The 19,234-nt window shown below is 45.8% G+C and overlaps 1 protein-coding gene across 1 annotated transcript in view; it reads right to left on the reverse strand.

Annotated features, from left to right (window-relative positions):
- XKR6 (XK related 6) overlaps positions 1-19,234 on the reverse strand; it is a 300,323-nt gene that overhangs the window by 22,540 nt on the left and 258,549 nt on the right. Inside the window, exon 2 of the mRNA XM_074947423.1 lies at positions 13,738-13,934. Within this exon, the coding sequence (XP_074803524.1) occupies positions 13,738-13,934 (197 nt within the window). The remainder of the gene's footprint in view (positions 1-13,737; positions 13,935-19,234) is intronic.

Consider the following 19,234-nt stretch of genomic DNA (forward strand, 5'->3'; position numbering starts at 1 on the left):
AAAAAAAAAAAAAAATATATATATACACACACACACACACACACACACACACACACACACACACACACACACACATATATATATATTTGGGGCCTGATTCTGATCTCATAATATCATGACCGGAGGGTGACTCTACTGATTTTGGTGCAGTTATTCCCCATTTGCACCAGCATAAGGGCAATCAGGACTAGGCCTGGTGTCTGTTTTTCATTTGACCCGGAAAGATTTTTTTTATTTGCACATTTTCCTTTTCTCTGTTAGGAAGGCTGCTTTCCTCCTGCTGCTTTCCTCCTCCATCTCTGAGTTCTGTTCACTTCTGACATGAAAGAATGCACTTCATAAACAATAAAGAAGTAATTGTAAGTACTGTGCAGCGGTACCAACCCTTTCATCGGGTTCTCAAAACGTGTTAAACTGACAATAATTAAGGCGGCATCGCAACACCCCTCTGCAGCAAGTACGTAGCATGATAGCTGTGATACCGATGTCTCTGAGGGTCAGTCCTGCCAGGTGCTGACTACATCAGTATGTTGAGTGACCTCACCTCGCGTATGAACTCAACACCTTCGAGGAATGCTCATCTCCTTGCAAGATTAAGCCCTAAGTGACTTACTCATGACCAGATAGTGAGGCAGAGCAACGAGTCCTGGGCTTCTACTCCTGTGTTCCAACCACTCTTATATTAAGTGTTGCATCTTTGAAAGCACTTAGTATTGACCTAACTCTGCTCTCACTGCATTCAAGGGGTGCGGGGTGGGGGGGTTTATGCTGCTAGGACACTGAAATATGTACAGCCCCATCTTCAGAGCAGAAAGGAGTCCAAATTGGAACCTGAAATCCATCCTCCTCCCTGAACCTACTCATAAATATAGTTTGGGTTCAGAGTTGGATCCAAAACCCCAAAGAGGCCTATTTTCCTCATTTGATTCAGATTTGGCCCCAAATGGCAGAAATGTCATGAGAACAGCAGATCTGGTGAGATTTCCACTATTCAGGACAGGAAATATCAGCTGATCTTATGAGATTTCTGCCATTTGGGGAACAATAGCTCATCAGAACTAGTCACCAACGTGTGGCATTTGTCAAGCCTGATCCTAACATTAGTCTAAACCTGGATCTAAACATGGCCTCTTGGACCATGACTACTAAAGAATAAGAGATTCCTGGCTGTGACCTCCACATGTCTCTCTCTCCTTTATGTAATACAGACACTTGTAGGTCTGCTCTGGGGTTCAAACTTGTGAGTAAAAGTTGCAGCATGGTAAGCACAATCCCAAGACAGCAAAAGGTGGGACGTGTGTGAAGTGTCAGTTCTGAGCCTATTGCTAGGGTGGTTCTCTAGACAGAGACCGGTGGAATTGGCAGCATCAAAAGAGATGGTGTTAGGTACAGCAATTGAAGTCCTGGCTTCACTGAAGTCAATGGCAAAACTCCCATTGACTTCAGTAGGGCCAGGACTTTAGCCAGCAGATGTAGGCAGCCAGCTAGGGGTTCACCTGAGAGGTGCTGAGACCACCATGCACATTCCTACCAGTAAGCAGAGGTCAAAAGGAGGTCCTACACCTGAGAGTGAGATCTAGGGCACATTCAGAGCAACTAGGAAGCCAAATCCCATCTTTGTGTCAGGCACCAATATGTTAATGGTCAGTCCAATAACACCAAAAATATCAGCACCACACCTGCAGGGTTGGTGTAAATAGGGATGGGCTAGCGCTGCAGAATTCAGGTCTGGTTCTGAACTTTTCCAAAATTGGATAAGACTTGGGGTAGGAACCCCATCACCTCTACACCATCAGGCCAAGGGCATCACATTCTTTGACCTGAATTCCCAGTGTCACCTCCCAGTTTGTACGTGGAGTCAGGAACCAGCAGCAGAGGGAAGTGGGTCATGCTGGAACACCAAAGTATGTGTGTCTGTGTCTGGGAACCTGGCAAGAGTGTAGATGGAATGACTCTCACACGACCCTAAAGTTCTAGCATAACCCTTACCTCCCAGCAGGCAGAAATGGTCTCTCCTCCCTGGCACTACAGCCAACAATCTGCCCCAGACAAGTTAACCAGTTCCTATGTAACATGCACCAGGGAATCAGCTAGTTTCCTAAGGATTAAAGTTATGAGCACCATGCCAACTTTCAGGGTGCGATACCAGCAAAAGAGATAAAAACTGTCTGCTAATTACAGAAATGACATCTGCAAGGAACAACTTGTTATACAGGAATTTTCAGAAATTGCAGTGTGATTTAAATGAGAGATGGGCCACAGAGGTGGAGTTCAGATCAGGTTTAGGATAGGATTTGGATTTAGGATTGAAGCAGACTAGGGTTTAGCTGTGGCTTCGGCTTCAGCAGGGCCAAGGTCTCACAAGCTCTTCTTGTGAGATTCCTGAGCTCCTTTGAATTTAACATATAGCACCACGATCGGTTCCTTGGAAAGGCACAGATAGATTAGGTAGGACACTGTAGGTAGATAAGTAGTTTGAATCTGGAAAATAGAATGTTTCTGGGTTTGGATCCAAAACAGAACCAATAGGGGGAGTTCAGATACAGGGATTTGAATCCAAACACCTGACTCCCACTCAGACATTAGAAAAGGCTCAGATCTAAGGTTCCACTTTTGGTCCAGCTTTACTTTAAATAGATTATTAATACAAGACAAATTATATGCAACTGTGCTATGAATCTCCATCCAACTCCCTGAAAGCATCAGAAAGGAAGTAGAAAATACTTATTTAAGCCCTATGGTCTTTGTGAGCAGGGAGTTGAACATGGAGGGACTCCCCCGTTCCCATTTCTTTTCCACTCCCATGTGAGGGGCCCCTGAACAGACCTTTTCTAAGGAACGAGTCAAGGCTGCTCTGATCCTCAGCCATGGAATGAGGGTATTATTCCGGGCAACACAACGACGTTCACACCCTGAACCCATAGGTTTAGCATGTTGCTTCATAGTGCCCCCAGCCTCTCTCAGCTTGGGGAAGTCTGAACTTGCACTCTGGTCCCCAGCATAGCAGCACATTCACATATTAAGTTAATCTTTTCTCCCTCACACGCACTGTGAGAGCTCCCACTAGGATGGAATTTGGCTCCTGGGATGCAGCTTTCAGCTGCATTCATTTACCTTGTACTCTGTACAAAATGAACGCATGAGACCCACAGGGTGGCATGGTTGAACTGACAGCAGAATGACCTTGCAGCCTATGGGCCGGATCCTCAGTTGGTGTGGGTCAGAGGAGCTCCATTGACTTAAGTGGAGCTACACCAATGTATATCAGTTGAGGATCTGGCCCTCAATCTTTAACTGAGGCAGAAACCACCTGACAGAAGCAAACATGGCATCATTCGTTCCCCCCGGTTTGAAACCTGCTGAGCTGGAGATGCATAACAGAGGACTGGAGCACTGACGAACCCCATGTCAGGAAAGGGGGAGGTTAGGCAAACATTTCAGTGCCAGTGTATGGTCATGGGTAGGAGGAACTGATTCCTGTACGATGTGCTCTTTTCATAGTTTCCTGATACTACCAGCCACCATTTTGGTTTCTTTATGGGACAAACCAACCAACCAACCTGTGTCCCAGTTGAGTCGTGTGCATAGGCAGGTAGGAAATAACATACCAGATTAGACCTGTGTGGTCCACACAGCTCAGTACCTGTGCATGTGACAGTGGCCTGACCAGAGGTTTCAGAGCAAGCCCCTAGTGGATAATTATGGAATAACCTGCCCTTCCAGGGAGTGCCCTTCTAACCCCTATCAGTGAGTGGTTGGTTTATGTCCTAAACTAGGAAGGTTAATATCCTTCCTAAAACATTTTTTTAGCAGTCCAATGCTCTTTGGATGTTCTCATTGCCCACACAAATGTCAATCCTTTTTTAGAATCCTAGCAAGCTCTTGGTCTCAATGATATCTTCAGGCAATGAGTTCCACAGGTTAAATATGTATAGTGTAAAAAAGGATTTCCTTTGATCACTTTTCATCATGTTGCCTTTCAGTTTCATTGACCATAGAGCCCTGCGCGGGACTTTTAAAAATCCCACTCCTGCTCTTATGGCAGCGGGTCCTGCCGACTCACGGGATCCCAGTCTTGCTGCAGGGCTCTACACCAGTCCCCCCACAGGGTTATAACTGAAGGCACCATTTATGTACCGTGAGAGAAGGTGACTAGCTGCTCCTGACTTACCTACTCTACAGCCTTTGTTTATTATTTTGTATGCTTCTAACATCTCCCCTAACTGTCTCCTCTGTAATCAGATTGCCAGACTGGATCAGACCTGCAGTCCATCTAGCCTAGCCTTATGCCTGTGACAGCAGCCAGCACCAAATCCTTCAGAGGAACATGTAAGAACCCTGCAACTGGCAGATGTGGGGCAACCTGCCCCAACATTGTCTCCTACTACTCTCTAATAGTTAGAGATTGGCTTAAGCCCTGAAGCATGAGGTTTAGCACTCCTTCTAAAACGTTGGTTATAATTGATTAGGAGAACTCTGGATATTCTTGTCAAAAGGGCCCTATCTTTTCAATCTCACCTCCTACTGAAGCTTGTCCATACCTCGCATGCCTAAATATGGCTTTGCATGACTAACTTTGGACACGCGGGTTGGAAAATGCTGGCCTAAGTGACACGCCCAAAGTCACCCAGCAAGTCTTCAGCAGAGCTAGAAAGAGAACCACAAGCCCAATTACCATATGTCGTGGAGGGGGGGCAGTGGTGAGAGTGGGGTGGTTGGGAAAGGAAGTTACTGTACACTTGATAGCTGTTATAGCACCTTGGCCTGGACAGAGCTCGGTATTGTTTATCTACAAAAGCAACTTAGAAGCACTTATCTGCACAGCACAGAGTGACAGGAGCTCTGCAAAAATGTGTGTGCAGCCTGTTATACTCTGAATAATGGGGCAGCACTTACACTTAAAACAAGTTATTTATTAGAAATACTAGTGTGGATTTTTTTCTATAAGTAATTGTAATCACCCCCTCCCCTACACACCAAGGACACCTGAAGGGTTTGAAGCTGCAATCTTCAGCCAAGCTCTATGCTACTTGAGCTAAAGGAGTATCTCCAATAACTGGTAACAGTAGGAGGCCATTATCCTCTAGTGGGCTAACCAGTAGAGGGGAAAAGCAACATACACTCGGTGTATGCATTATACAGTCATGTAAGTAAATTAACCCTCTGCCTGCTGCTAAACACCGCAACCTCACGTAACTGCGTTTTTGGAAAGGGAATGCCAAGATTTCCCACAACACATCAACACATAGGCCTGGCCTACACTACACAGTTAGGTCAACATAAGGCAGCTTACGTTGACCTAATTATGTCAGCGTACACACGACAGCCTTGTCCCGCCCATGTAAGTGCCCCACTACACCAACATAATAACTCCACCTCCATGAGAGGCATAGGGCTTACCTAGGTGTAGTTAGGGTGTCTGTGTAAACAGTGTGTTACTTACATTAGCTGGAGCTGTGAAATTGACAAGAAAGCCAGACAGCTAGAGCCTGGCTTCCCCTGGCTCCCCACTCCCACCGGGGCTGCTGCCTGGAGGCTCCCTGCCCCCTGGAGAGCAGCTGGGCTCCCAAAGAGGAGCTGCGCAGAGCTGAGAACCCTGGCTTTCAGCCCCCCACACTGTCTCTTTTCAATCAGTGGAAGCGCTCCTGGTGAGGACATGCAACACCAATAGAAGGAGGGTAGTGTGGACAGTAACTACTGCAGTGGCTGTAAGTCGACCTATGTCAGGGCTGTAGTGTAGACATGCCCATAGAATGCAGACCCAGAGGATGCCTCTGTTTGGAGGCTGGGCAGAGGCACATAAAGGATTAATGCCTATTACAGAAACTGCTTCAGTCACATGGTCCTGAAAATGCTTTTAGCCCATTTAAAAGAAATCTAAGAAACAAATGATGTGATTCGCACTCATTGGGTAATGTAAGGGTGCTTCCCTCAGTAATGTTTAGAGGACACATGTCAGCAGCGCTCACCTTAGTCACCGTACCCTTTATAAATCTTTTTTATTTTGTGAGCTGGTGCAATGTCTCAGTGTAATTGCAGGTAAGGGGAGTTGTTTCCTGAAAAGAAGAAGGAAGGAGTATCTCAAGACCCGTGCAACAGTACATACAGCTGGAATCATTAAATAAGACTGGCAAAGTACTGCTGTGAGGACTGTGCCCCCGTGACTAAGCCTTACTTTGTGCAGCAGGTGTTGTCTTGCAATCTAATAGCAGCCGGCACTATAGAAATCAAGTACAAAAGATACGTTATGAACCTCTTTTTTCAGTGCACAATACAGTCTGCAGTGGTTTAAGTGACTTAGATCAGACCAAAATTCAACTCCACTAGATCATCTAGAGTAAAGCCATACTTGGTTTTTCTCCCCGCACATTTGCCTTCCCAGAAATTCACATGTGTACAGGATTGAGTTTGAGACTGGATCTTCAATATGTTAACAAACGTCACCTTCCCAAGTGGCAGGCAGGCTTGTCCTACAGAGATCAAAACATGCATTAGTTTCCCTATTGCAAACGTCCATTGCCCCTTTGAGTGGCTCGTCAGCTGGCTTCTGCAATAGGGAAATGGTGGGGTCAGACGAGGGTTCCCATCGGCGAGTGCCCATGTGAAAACCTGAACGTAGAGAGAGGGCCCTGAGAATGAAATCATCATCTGCCACCTGGGGCAAAAGTCATCTCGGCAACAGTCTTAACTAGCTCAGTACGGTTACAGCACTTTAAAGATCAGGATCCTCCCCCAAGCTTTCCAACTGCACAAACCACCAAGCATGTCTCAGAAATTGCTTGTTGAATATTCTGTCAATTTTAGTTGGATCGTTTTCAAGCCAAATTGTTGCAACTTGAATTCTTTGCTGATCGGCTGGCAGCAGTCACAGAAATATATGATGCACTCTCTTTTTGCTCATCTCATTAGTAAAGATGTGTTCTCTGCTTATCCAGAGTAACATGCTTTAGTGATTGACTGACCTGAATACCAGACCTGCTTTCTACAGCAAGTGTTGGATTCAAATAGATTAATGTTCATATACTTTACCAACCAACGAGAGGCAGCAGGCCCACAGTAGACTGTATATTGGAACAGTAGCCAGGCACTTCTGAGTTCTAATCATGAATCTGCCATAGTGGGACTTTGGGCAAATCACTCCACTTCCTTATGCCTCAGTTTCCCTATTTTTATGCTGCTCACAGTGAGGATCACCTAAGTTAATGTTTGCACAGTGCTCTGAAGATGTAAAGAGCTAATAATGATTGGCATCAAGAGCCATCGTTTACAAACTCCGCTACAGATTTCACTCACTTCATTGCATGTGGCGGTTGTTTTTCCTGTAAAGGACGTGTCACTTTAATCTGTGGTCACATGGAATATTCTTGATATCAAGAGGTGAGACCTCAGCAAAAGGGTCCTCACTGGAGCTGTAAGAAAAGCGAATGTGTGATGGAGAAAGCTGCTGGATTGACAGCCCTGGGGACTGAAGTGACAGCCCTGGGGACTGATCCAAAGCCCATTGAAATCAACGGAAAAACTCCTACTGACTTAACTGGTCTTTTATTTTCAGAATCAGAGCAGCACAGCAATGTAAGCGCCCCTGTCATAAATATAAAGGGAAGGGTAAACCCCTTTAAAATCCCTCCTGGCCAGAGGAAAAATCCTCTTACCTGTAAAGGGTTAAGAAGCTAAAGGTAACCTCGGAGGCACCTGACCAAAATGACCAATGAGGAGACAAGATACTTTCAAAAGCTGGGAGGAGGGAGAAAAACAAAGGGTCTGTGTCTGTCTGTATGATGCTTTGGCTGGGGACAAAACAGGAATGGAGTCTTAGAACTTAGTAAGTAATCTAGCTAGCTATGTGTTAGATTATGATTTCTTTAAATGGCTGAGAAAATAGCTGTGCTGAATAGAATGAATATTCCTGTCTGTGTGTATTTTTGTAATTTAAGGTTTTGCCTAGAGGGATTCTCTATGTTTTGAATCTAATTACCCTGTAAGGTATCTACCATCCTGATTTTACAGAGGTGATTCCTTTACTTCTATTAAAAGTCTTCTTGTAAGAAAACTGAATGCTTTTTCATTGTTCTAAGATCCAAGGGTTTGGGTCTGTGGTCACCTATGCAAATTGGTGAGGATTTTTACCAAACCTTCCCCAGGAAGTGGGGTGCAAGTGTTGGGAGGATTTTGGGGGGAAAGACGTGTCCAAACTACGTTTCCCAGTAAACCCAGATAAAGTTTGGTGGTGGCAGTGGAAATCCAAGGGTAAAATAATTTTGTACCTTGGGGAAGTTTTAACCTAAGCTGATAAAAGTAAGCTTAGGAGGTTTTCATGCAGGTCCCCACATCTGTACCCTAGAGTTCAGAGTGGGGAAGGAACCTTGACAGCCCCCCCACGCTGCTCGCAGCCAATGTGCCTCAGGTCTGACGTACTCTAAGAGTGAGTGAGCAGAGCATTCTTCATGCCCATTGCCAGCGGCGCTGATGGCTTTTTGATGTGGACGCCTGACTGCTGGGAACCGGACTGAGACAAACAACTCATTCCAAACAGGCCACCAAATAGCTCTCAGTTATTATTGCCTGGGTAACTGGGCGGGGGACCAGGAAACAAACTCGCATCTCGCAAAGCGCGTATGCCCATGTTTAGCTTGTAGCTCACCAGTGGCCTTGCAATGCGGTTATTTGTGTGCTGAAAGTTATGCACATGCTTAAGTGCTTTGCTGGGTTGGGTCCTTAGCTCATTATGGAAAAATCTGCATTGAATCAGAGCAAATCTTCAACACTGATTTTTATCAAAACTCAAGAGTCCTCCATGATTCCTCCCCCAGTTTTCCCACCCTTTTGCATGGCACCAGACTATACCAGGTGCCTCTTCTCCACCCTATCCTGCAATAAGGACCTGCTTCTCTAATCCTGGCACATAAGGCCAACCTACTCCTGCAAGGAGGAACATGCAAGGCTGCTGGTGGGTGGGTCACTTTATAGGGTGGGCCCTCAGAGTGGCACCAGGAGTAATCCTTTCCACCCCAGGCAACGTTTTGTGGCTTTTTCCCTACTCGCTTTCATACAACTCAACCAAAAGCAATGTCTTCTACAGAGAGCATTAGAAAACAGGACCAGGGGACAATCCTGCATTGGCAGGCAGATGGACTGGATGATCTGACAGGGTTTTTCCATCTCTAGTCCATGCTCTAGAATTGTGTGATACAAAAATTCCTGTACATAAAGACACCTTTCCCTTGCAGGTTCCCATGAAAATGTTCTAGTAAGAAAAGTGCGGGGGTTCTGCTTGCGAAGAGCAGATGATTTATTTAAGCCAGCTTGATGCCTTGATAATCCTGGACTGGAAGAGACAGATGATCCATTGGATCTTCATTCCAGAATAGAAAGGGTAATCTACGGGGTCCTCTATATCCAGCTTTCCTTAGTTATGGGTTGTATAAATCAGGATGATTTTGCAGAGCAAAGTCACGGAGATGCATTAGTTTTGCAGATGCAGGATGGCTTTTGGGGTCCTTTTTTTTTTTTTTTTAAAGCATTCTTGAAGTTCACCAGATTATTTTTTTTACCCTGTCACAAAACAGATCTTGAGCATGGTTTGGAAGGAACACTTCTGAAAATCCCACCGTACAGCAAGAAGTTAACTCATTTTCAAAACTTGGCTGTCCAAAGGTAGGTATCTACAGCTGAATTTAAGGACCGAAATGGAAACTTGGCAACGAAATAGAACTGGTTGCAAATTATCCATTGTATTTGGCCTATTCTGAGATCACAAATCTGGCCTGTTCCAGAACAAATCCTGCTTTCTGGCAGCGTATTCCCTGATCTATGAATTTACCAACTAGTCTAAGCCAATAAATTTCAGCCTCTGGATAGTTCGTAAATTGTTCTGTTCCACTAGTCACTGTTCATTATTGTGTGTGATTGTTTACCTAAGGATACGTCTACACTGCACAATCCCCTCCGCCCCGCCAGCGAATCTCAGAGCCTGGGTCAACTGACTTGGACTGGTGCGACTTGCATTACAGGGCTAAAAAGATCAGTACAGCTGTCCTGGAGGCTGGGCTCTGAAACCCAGTGAGGATGGTGGGTCTCACTGGGAACATCTATGCTGCTATTTCTAGCCCTGAAGCACAAGCTCAGGTCAGTTGACCTGAGCTCCGTGACTCACTGCTGGGGGGGAGCAGGTACTCTAAGTCACATGACGTGGTTACCGCACCCTGGCAGGATGACTGAAACTTTTCAACAGGAGAATGAGGACTGGCAAAGAATGAACAGAGACTAGCAAACGTGGCTATTTGCCCACGACTACCCTGGTTTGCAGGCACACACAAAGACTTACAAACAACAGCTATTATCCAAGCATTCACGTGAACAAAGCCACAATCGCACAACTGTTTGCAAAGAGGGAAGGACAAGGCATGTGAACAGCCTTTAGGAAAAGAAAGTTTGCAACCACTTTATCCAGCATTCACCCAGCTCCAGTCTAAACACGCAAGGATATAGCTTTACCTCAGAATTAACTTTGGCTTGGCCTACACTTAAAACTTATACCAGCTAAGCTATGTGGGTCAGGGGCAGGGAAAAAACCACACCCTTGGCCAACAGAGCTATACCAACAAACCCCACAGCGTAGATACAGCTTTGCGGATAGAAGAATGGCTCTGTTGACATCGCTGATCTCATTTGGGGAGGTGGTGTTCCTAGCCCAGCAGAGCTACTGCTGTGGGTGTACACTGAATCTACCCTGTGGGGCTATGCCAACATAGCTATACTGGCATGGACTCTGCACAGCAGACATAGCTGATGGCTCTTACTTGGGTGTTGCCCCGAACCTCCCTGTCATCCACACATGAAAACCTCTCACCTGAGTTTCGTGGTGCTTCCAACACAAGCTAACTGGCCCAGCTGGGGATGAGCATTAGAGCACGGGTGCCACTTTCACACAGGCTGGCAACCGCCCACTTTGCAGTGAGGATGCGGGCTAAACCACTCACATGCGTATAGTCCTCCACTGCTGTTCGCCCCCCCCCCCGCCCAAAGGGACAGACAAGTTCTCCCACAGTTCACTGGCAAAGAATGATAGAGCGGCTCAGCTGACTGCAGTGCAAAGAACCATGGGATAGGCCCCCAGAAGTCCCAGTGACACACGAGGGGAGTGCAGCACCCAGGAGCACTTAGGGCATCTCTACATTAACGGTGCTACAGTGGCACCACTGCAGATACACGACTGTAGCGCTGTAGTTTAGACACTACAGTGAGGGAAGGGGGTTTTCCATCACTGTAGTAAATCAACCCCCGAGAGAGCCAGTAGCTAGAACAACAGTGTGGGTTAGATTGACCTAAGCACCTCACGCAGAGCAACATTTTTCACAGACCTGAGCGAGGAAGTTAGGTCGACCTAAGTTTTAGGGATAGGTCAGGCCTCAGTAACTTGGGCAGGGCTTTGCAGTGTGGCTGCACATACCTGGGCTAGGCTAATCCCAGTGCAGCTCACCTGGGCTAACTCTACAGTGAAGACATACCCACAGTTTAGATGCCTAAGTAGTCATTTAAAACCTAACTTTTGGCATTCTGGTTTGAAAAGTGGACCATGCATTTACGGTAATTCTTGCTGTTCCCTTCTTAAATACACAGTAGGTTACATACAGTTTATTACAGGAGAAGTATAATGCATGTACCACATAATGTCCCATAGATTTCAACAGGGCGTTGCAAAATTAAGATTTACACTGAAAATCTCTTTTGGATTAACAGCAGCCAATAGCCAGAGTTTTGCAGGATCGGGCTACCCTCAATAGACGTACAATGCTACTTGTATAGAATACAGTAGCCTTGGTCAGACAAATTCCCAGCAAAAAGTTTACACAAAGCACTCATGACATCAATGGAAGGGCATCAGGGGTTTCTCTAAATCCTATTAAGTCGAGAGGAACCACATGAGAAATTAAGTATAAAAACTGCTTATTTTAAAAACTGAGGCGAATTTAGTGTCAAAACCCCTTCCCAATGTGTCTTCAGTCATATCTGCTTGCTCTGCTGACTATAATTAGTTGTTACGGCCTTTGCCTGTTATTAGCACTGTACCGTCAATCTAGTCAGGGGTGCACTGGGGTTGCATCGGGATTTCCAGTGGATTCGCAGCCTACAGGACTAATCCAAGCATGGATGATGAAGCATGGCTCCCAAAAAGCCACACAGGTTTGGGAGTAAATGTTCCCCTCCCATGTGATTTTAAATGGGAGGGGGAAACAGGGGCATTCACTGACAATTTTGTTCACGGGCCCACGGCAGAATCAAATCCAGTTTACCCTCCCAGAGCTGGCTTGGGTCTGCAGTACTAACATCACTAAAAAATTGTAATCAGTAGATAGGAGTCAAAGGTCCACAGGGAGCCAATACATTGAGCAAGACAGTGGGTGATCTTTTCTACACAGTCGCTTTTTAATATTACCTCCCTTTCCCTTGGTTTTTGTCTCCTTAAGAGAAATCTTGGACGTTCCTTTCTTGATGGTGTCTCTTTGTATTTCATTTATTTTTGCAGGATATTGTACTTGACGGGGAAAGGTATATACAACTGGATTGAGAAAGTGCCCGCCAATCTTGTACCTTAGCAAGGAATGTGGCATGCTTAGGAAACTCTTCATTCACCAAGCTTTGCAGTGCAGATGTTAGCAAAACATGCAGCCCACTCAATGCAGCATACTGGTCAATGGAGTTGAACCACTTACATCAGCGGTGAATTTGGTCCTGCATCTACTAAGGCAACGAAGTGTTGCTTAAGACAAGTTTTGCTGTCTGTATATACAACACTTGCCATGAAAATGGCAGCACTTGCTGATGGTTAGCACACATGGTGTCTGAGATTATACAGGTTTCAGAGTAACAGCCGTGTTAGTCTGTATCCACAAAAAGAAAAGGAGTACTTGTAGCACCTTAGAGACTAACAAATTTATTTGAGCATAAGCTTTCGTGAGCTACAGCTCACTTCATCGGATGCATGTGCTCTCCTGCTGGTAACAGCTCACCTTACCTGATCACCCTTGTTACAGTGTGTATGGTAACACCCATTGTTTCATGTTCTTTGTGTATATAAAATCTCCCCACTGTATTTTCCACTGCATGCATCCGATGAAGTGAGCTGTAGCTCACAAAAGCTTGTGCTCAAATAAATTTGTTAGTCTCTAAGGTGCCACAAGTACTCTTTTTTTTTTTGTTGAGATAATACAGTGTTTCCCTATTCTTAGAATAGTTCAGAACTGTGGTACCAAAAAGCGTGTTTGAACTCATGGCAAAAGTTGACTTTTTAAGGGTGACCACCTTGTCTGTATCTATGAAACGTAGCACTTTATATAGCACTTTGCACAGTCTAAACAAGGCACAAACATTTACCAGTTAACCCTCACAACACCCCTCTGAGGCAGATATGTTTTATTGTCCCCACTCTGCAGGGGGGAAGACTGAGGCAGAAAAAGGTCATGTGATTTGCCCAAGGCTACACAGCAAGTAAGTGGCAGAACCAGGAGCAGAGCTAAGGAATTCCTGGTGCCCAGCCTTGTGATCACTCCTCATGACCACGCTGGTCTATAAGAGACTGAAGTAGTAGAGTATTTTTTCCAGCAGCACGAGCAGAAATTTACTGAGCAAGTGCAGCATGGAGCTGAAACGAGTTTTGTCCAAAGTGCCAGCACCTTCCACGACAGTGTGGTCGGTCAACAAAACATCCAACAGCGGCTGAGAAAATGGGCCACTTACATGGTAATGTTTCTGCACGGTTCTTTTGGATCATTATGCAGAGCTGTAGCACCAGTTGGGGCGCGCTCTCCAGGAAAGTCTCCAGGAGGCGCAGCATGTTCACGTCTGCATACTCGTACATCATAGCCCAGTAGAAGCGCCGTTGGTGTTCCTTCCGCCTCTGGCTCTGGATCCCCAGGTACATGGTTCGGATATACCTGCAGCACAGGGAAGGAGCAAGCCGACCATCAGTCATTGGCGACAACAGCTGGCGGGGGTGGGGGGGTCAAATAGCAACCAACGGAATAAGAACCAGTAGGCCAGGAAAGGATAACAGCTCAGAGCAGGAGGGAGAGCTCTCTCTCTATGGAGATGTGTCCTATGTAGAGCTTTCTCTGAGGCCGGTCCAAGACTGTGAAACGAACTCCCACAAGATCTAAGAACCACCTCCGACATCACCACTTTCTGTACAGCCAAGACTTCACTAGCCAGCGCCCAGCCCAGCAGACATAAAATAAACCAATCCCAAATAAGTCCATTCAAACAAACAAGCAAAAAGAAACCTCGCGCAGTTTTCCCATTGGAGAGAAAAGTGAGAGAGAGGAAATCACACGTGGCAAATGCTAGTCACATCATTTAATGCACGGCTGGCCGTGCTCAGATACTGTGGTGACCAGGGCAGTATAAGAATGAGAACAGAATAGAATAATCCTGGCAGAATCTGACCCTTCTCTTCAGGCAGGGAAGTCCTAATATTTGCTGACTGAAAGCCACCTTAGCCACTTCCCAAGAACCCAATGAGCCGACCTAATTTCCCTTAGATGGCGCAGCGTGCAGCCACATTGACCTTTAACTCAGAGGAGTGGCTTGCAAAGACTACAGGACGCAGCTTTGGATTAAGACACAGCATCACATCCGGGGACCTAGATCTGCAGCAGGCTGCACCTCCATGTTAAATGTGAGAGCAGCCGCAAGTCATGCTGTAGAACTCCACGGGCCAACCCTGGTCTTAAAGGGAGGCAATAGATGGAGTCAGCAGAAAAAAACCATTACAAACAAAAATGCAAATTCTAAACTACTCGACAGTGCCTCTTACAGTCATTTGAAATGTGCCACCTGAAAGGGGGTTTTCCTTCTTTACATGTTTTGTGGCTGAACTCCTACAATGGTGAATTCAGGAGTGTTTATTTTCCCTCTGAAGGGAAACCAAATGCTTGAAGAGAGAAAGTAGCGGAAGTAATTGTTGGGTTTTTTTGAGGAGGACTGTGAGACAGATTTGGGGCTGCTTGGCAATAATTGGTGAATTCTGTATATTGACCTGCTTATTGAGAGGAGATGTTTATTGTGTGAATATTTTGGTTAATCTAATAGGGCGCCGTAGGGGGAAAAAAGCAGGAAGTAGGGGAAATGGCTTAAACATAAACCATTTTTCAGCACTTCTGAGAGTTGTTAAGAGACGAAGCCAGGACAGAAAAAGGCCCGCGAATATAGAAGAGCAAAAACTGTGGCAGGTTTAAAAGGAACACTCTCAGGGGACAAAGGAGGAGGACAGTAGTTGTTCGGAGACACAGATGCCTCTTGTGGGTATCTGAAGAAGGTAGGCCTGCCCAGGTTCCTGTCAGGGGCTGGCGATCCTCTAAGAAAGACGTGTGCAGGCTGCTTGTTGTTTGAACAGCCTTTTCCCTCTGACAATCTAAAAGATTTGTTCCTACGGCAAAACTAGACAATAATTATCTGGCCACTGTACAGCACTGATCTAAGACACCCCAGGGGCAGAATTAACTGCTGGTGCCAGAATTCAGATGTGGAGGGTAAGGACAGTTGATAGACAGGGTATGGAAGCCTGGGAAGAACTGAGAAATTTCACCTCAGGAGAGGCAAAGGCATGAGGTCTAAAACCTGAGGGGGTGCACTCAGAGGGTGTATCTACACAGCACACTAAGCCTGGCCTCCTGACTCAGGTTTGGGCCCGAGACCCCCTTCCGTCCACACACAAAGCAGTCTGACTCAGGTCAACAAACACCTAGGTCTTAGGACCTTGCTGGGAGAAGGGCAGTCAGAGCCCGCATCTTGCTGTGATGTGGGTCCAAGCCCTGTTGTTCTGCAGCGTGCAGGCAGCTCAAGTAGGGTCGCCAACTTTCTAATCACACAAAACCAAACACCCTTGTCCCTTCCCCTTCCCAGCCCCTTCCCGGAGACCCTGCCCCTTCTGAGGCCCTACCCCCCCCCCACCCCGCTCACTCCATCCCCCTGTTGCTTGTTTTCCCCCACCCTCACTCACTTTTGCCGGGCTGGGGCAGGGGGTTGGGGTGTGGAAGGGGGTGAGGGCTCCAGCTGGGAGTGTGGGCTCCGGGGTGGGACCAGAAATGAGGGGTTCAGGGTGCGGCAGGGGGCTCCGGACTGGGGCAGAGGGTTCGGGTGTGTGTGGGGGCGTGAGGGCGGATTCCTAAATACTTCAGGGAATATTTCATTTCATTTATTTTAAAACTGGTTTCCTGAATAGTTCCATAAATATATTTCTCTTTATATTGGATCTGGCAAAACCTGTTCTTTGTCTGCATACAAAACCTCTACCTTTTGCACGGAGGCTAACTGATTAGACACCTCGATTTTGAATGGTACAAACATGATAAGGACTGGAATATACTAAAAAGTTATATTGGTATAACTATATCAGTTAGGGATGTGATTTTTTGCCAGCATAGAGTTATGCTGGTAAAAGCCCTAGTACGGACCCTGACAGCAGGATTGTCTGGCTATGTAGACTCCCTCCTCAGGCCCTATGCTACCAGCACTCCCAGCTATCTTCGAGACACCACTGACTTCCTGAGGAAACTACAATCCATCAGTGATCTTTCTGAAAACACCATCCTGGCCACTATGGATGTAGAAGCCCTCTACACCAACATTCCACACAAAGATGGGCTACAGGCCATCAGGAACAGTATCCCCGATAATGTCACGGCAAACCTGGTGGCTGAACTTTGTGACTTTGTCCTCACCCATAACTATTTCACATTTGGGGACACTATATACCTTCAAATCAGCGGCACTGCTATGGGTACCCGCATGGCCCCACAGTATGCCAACATTTTTATGGCTGACTTAGAACAACGCTTCCTCAGCTCTCATCCCCTAATGCCCCTACTCTACTTGCACTACATTGATGACATCTTCATCATCTGGGCCCATGGAAAAGAAGCCCTTGAGGAATTCCACCATGATTTCAACAATTTCCATCCCACCATCAACCTCAGCCTGGACCAGTCCACACAAGAGATCCACTTCCTGGACACTACAGTGCTAATAAACGATGGTCACATAAACACCACCATATACCAAAAACCTACTGACCGCTATTCCTACCTACATGCCTCCAGCTTTTACCCAGACCACACCACACAATCCATTGTCTACAGCCAAGCTCTACGATACAACCGCATTTGCTCCAACCCCTCAGACAGAGACAAACACCTACAAGATCTCTATCAAGCATTCTTACAACTACAATACCCATCTGCTGAAGTGAAGAAACAGATTGACAGAGCCAGAAGAGTATCCAGAAGTCACCTACTACAGGACAGGCCCAACAAAGAAAATAACAGAATGCCACTAGCCATCACCTTCAGCCCCCAACTAAAACCTCTCCAACGCATCATCAAGGATCTACAACCTATCCTGGAGGACGACCCATCACTCTCACAGATCTTGGGAGACAGGCCAGTTCTTGCTTACAGACAGCCCCCCAACCTGAAGCAAATACTCACCAGCAACCACACACCACAAAACAGAACCACTAACCCAGGAACCTATCCTTACAACAAAGCCCGTGGCCAACTGTGTCCAAATATCTATTCAGGGGACACCATCACAGGGCATAATCACATCAGCCACACTATCAGAGGCTCGTTCACCTGCACATCTACCAATGTGTTATATGCCATCATGTGCCAGCAATGCCTCTCTGCCACGTACATTGGTCAAACTGGACAGTCTCTATGTAAAAGAATAAATGGACACAAATCAGACGTGAAGAATTATAACATTCAAAAACCAGTTGGAGAACACTTCCATCTCTTTGGTCACTGGATTACAGACCTAAAAGTTGCAATTCTTCAACAAGAAAACTTCAAAAACAGACCCCAACCAGAGACTGCTGAATTGGAATTAATTTGCAAACTGGATACAATTAACTTAGGCTTGAATAGAGACTGGGAGTGGATGGGTCATTACACAAAGTAAACTATTTCCCCTTGTTTATTCCCCCCCTCCACCCCCTACTGTTCCTCAGACGTTCTTGTCAACTGCTGGAAATGGCCCATGGAAATGGAAATGTTAGTCTCTAAGGTGCCACAAGTCCTCCTTTTCTTTTTGAGAATACAGACTAACACGGCTGCTACTCTGAAACCAGTACAGATACAGTTATACTGGTATAGAAGGACCTTTTACTAGCTAATTCTCTTTCTTGAGCCAGAATTAACTATACGATTAACACTGTTATACCAATATAGCAGCACCTACGTACGTTTTTGGGCAGGAGAAGAATTCCCTGCTTTGACTATACCAATAGAGTTAAAGAAACCCAAAGAAAAGAAAAAAGAACCATAACATTTCACCCATGTGTTGTTATTGGCCTCAATTTTCAAAAACAGGAGCCTAAAGTTAGACTCCTAAATCTATATTTAGGCACCAAAGTAAATGGCCTAATTTTCAAAAGTGCTGAGCATCACGAAGCTACAATTGACTTCACCGTGAGCTGTGGAGTGTTCTGCGCTTTTGAAAACCACGCTATTTATTTAAGAGCCCAATTATGTATTCAGGAACCTAACTTTAGTCTCCTATTTTTGCAAATCTTGGCTAATATTTTAAATACAGGCCCCAGCAGGACATCATGCCATATAACTAATATGGGTGAGGGTTTAGAGACAACTTTCTTTAAACACAAATAGGGCTGGCTGTTCGCTTTGCTCTGGCAGATGTCCCAGAATTCCTGTTGGCACAATTACCATCATCATTACTTACTACTTAAGCTGCAGTAGCACCAACATGTTCCAGGCAAATTCACTACAGCCCTGCCTCCAAGGAGCACTTCTTAAAAGTCAGAGCCATATTCGCTGAAAACCAGAAAGTTAGTCAAACAGCATTTGATTGGAGCTCCAAGACAGTTCCATAAGGCAGAGAGGGATTTCACTTCCCATCCTAGGTTCCTTCTACACACTCTCATAACTAAGCCGAGCCAGGACTTGGACAGGAGATGAAGAAGTATCAAATTCGTGTGACATGAGTAGGCTGAATTTTCTTCTGTTATACTGGTGTCAATCCGGAGTGACTCGTTGACCACAGTGGAGTTATTCTGATAAATTAAAGGCAGGATCTGGCCCCACAGTGTGACTGTGTGAGTAAGGTGAGCAGGATTTGGCTCCCAGTGTAAGGGAAACCCAAGTGTTGTAGGAAATGATGCGGGTGATGCCCCATGCAAGTGACAAAATAACTTAGATAACATGGAGATGAGTGCAGC

Source organism: Natator depressus, chromosome 3, assembly GCF_965152275.1.
Source record: "Natator depressus isolate rNatDep1 chromosome 3, rNatDep2.hap1, whole genome shotgun sequence".
Lineage (NCBI taxonomy): Eukaryota > Metazoa > Chordata > Testudines > Cheloniidae > Natator > Natator depressus.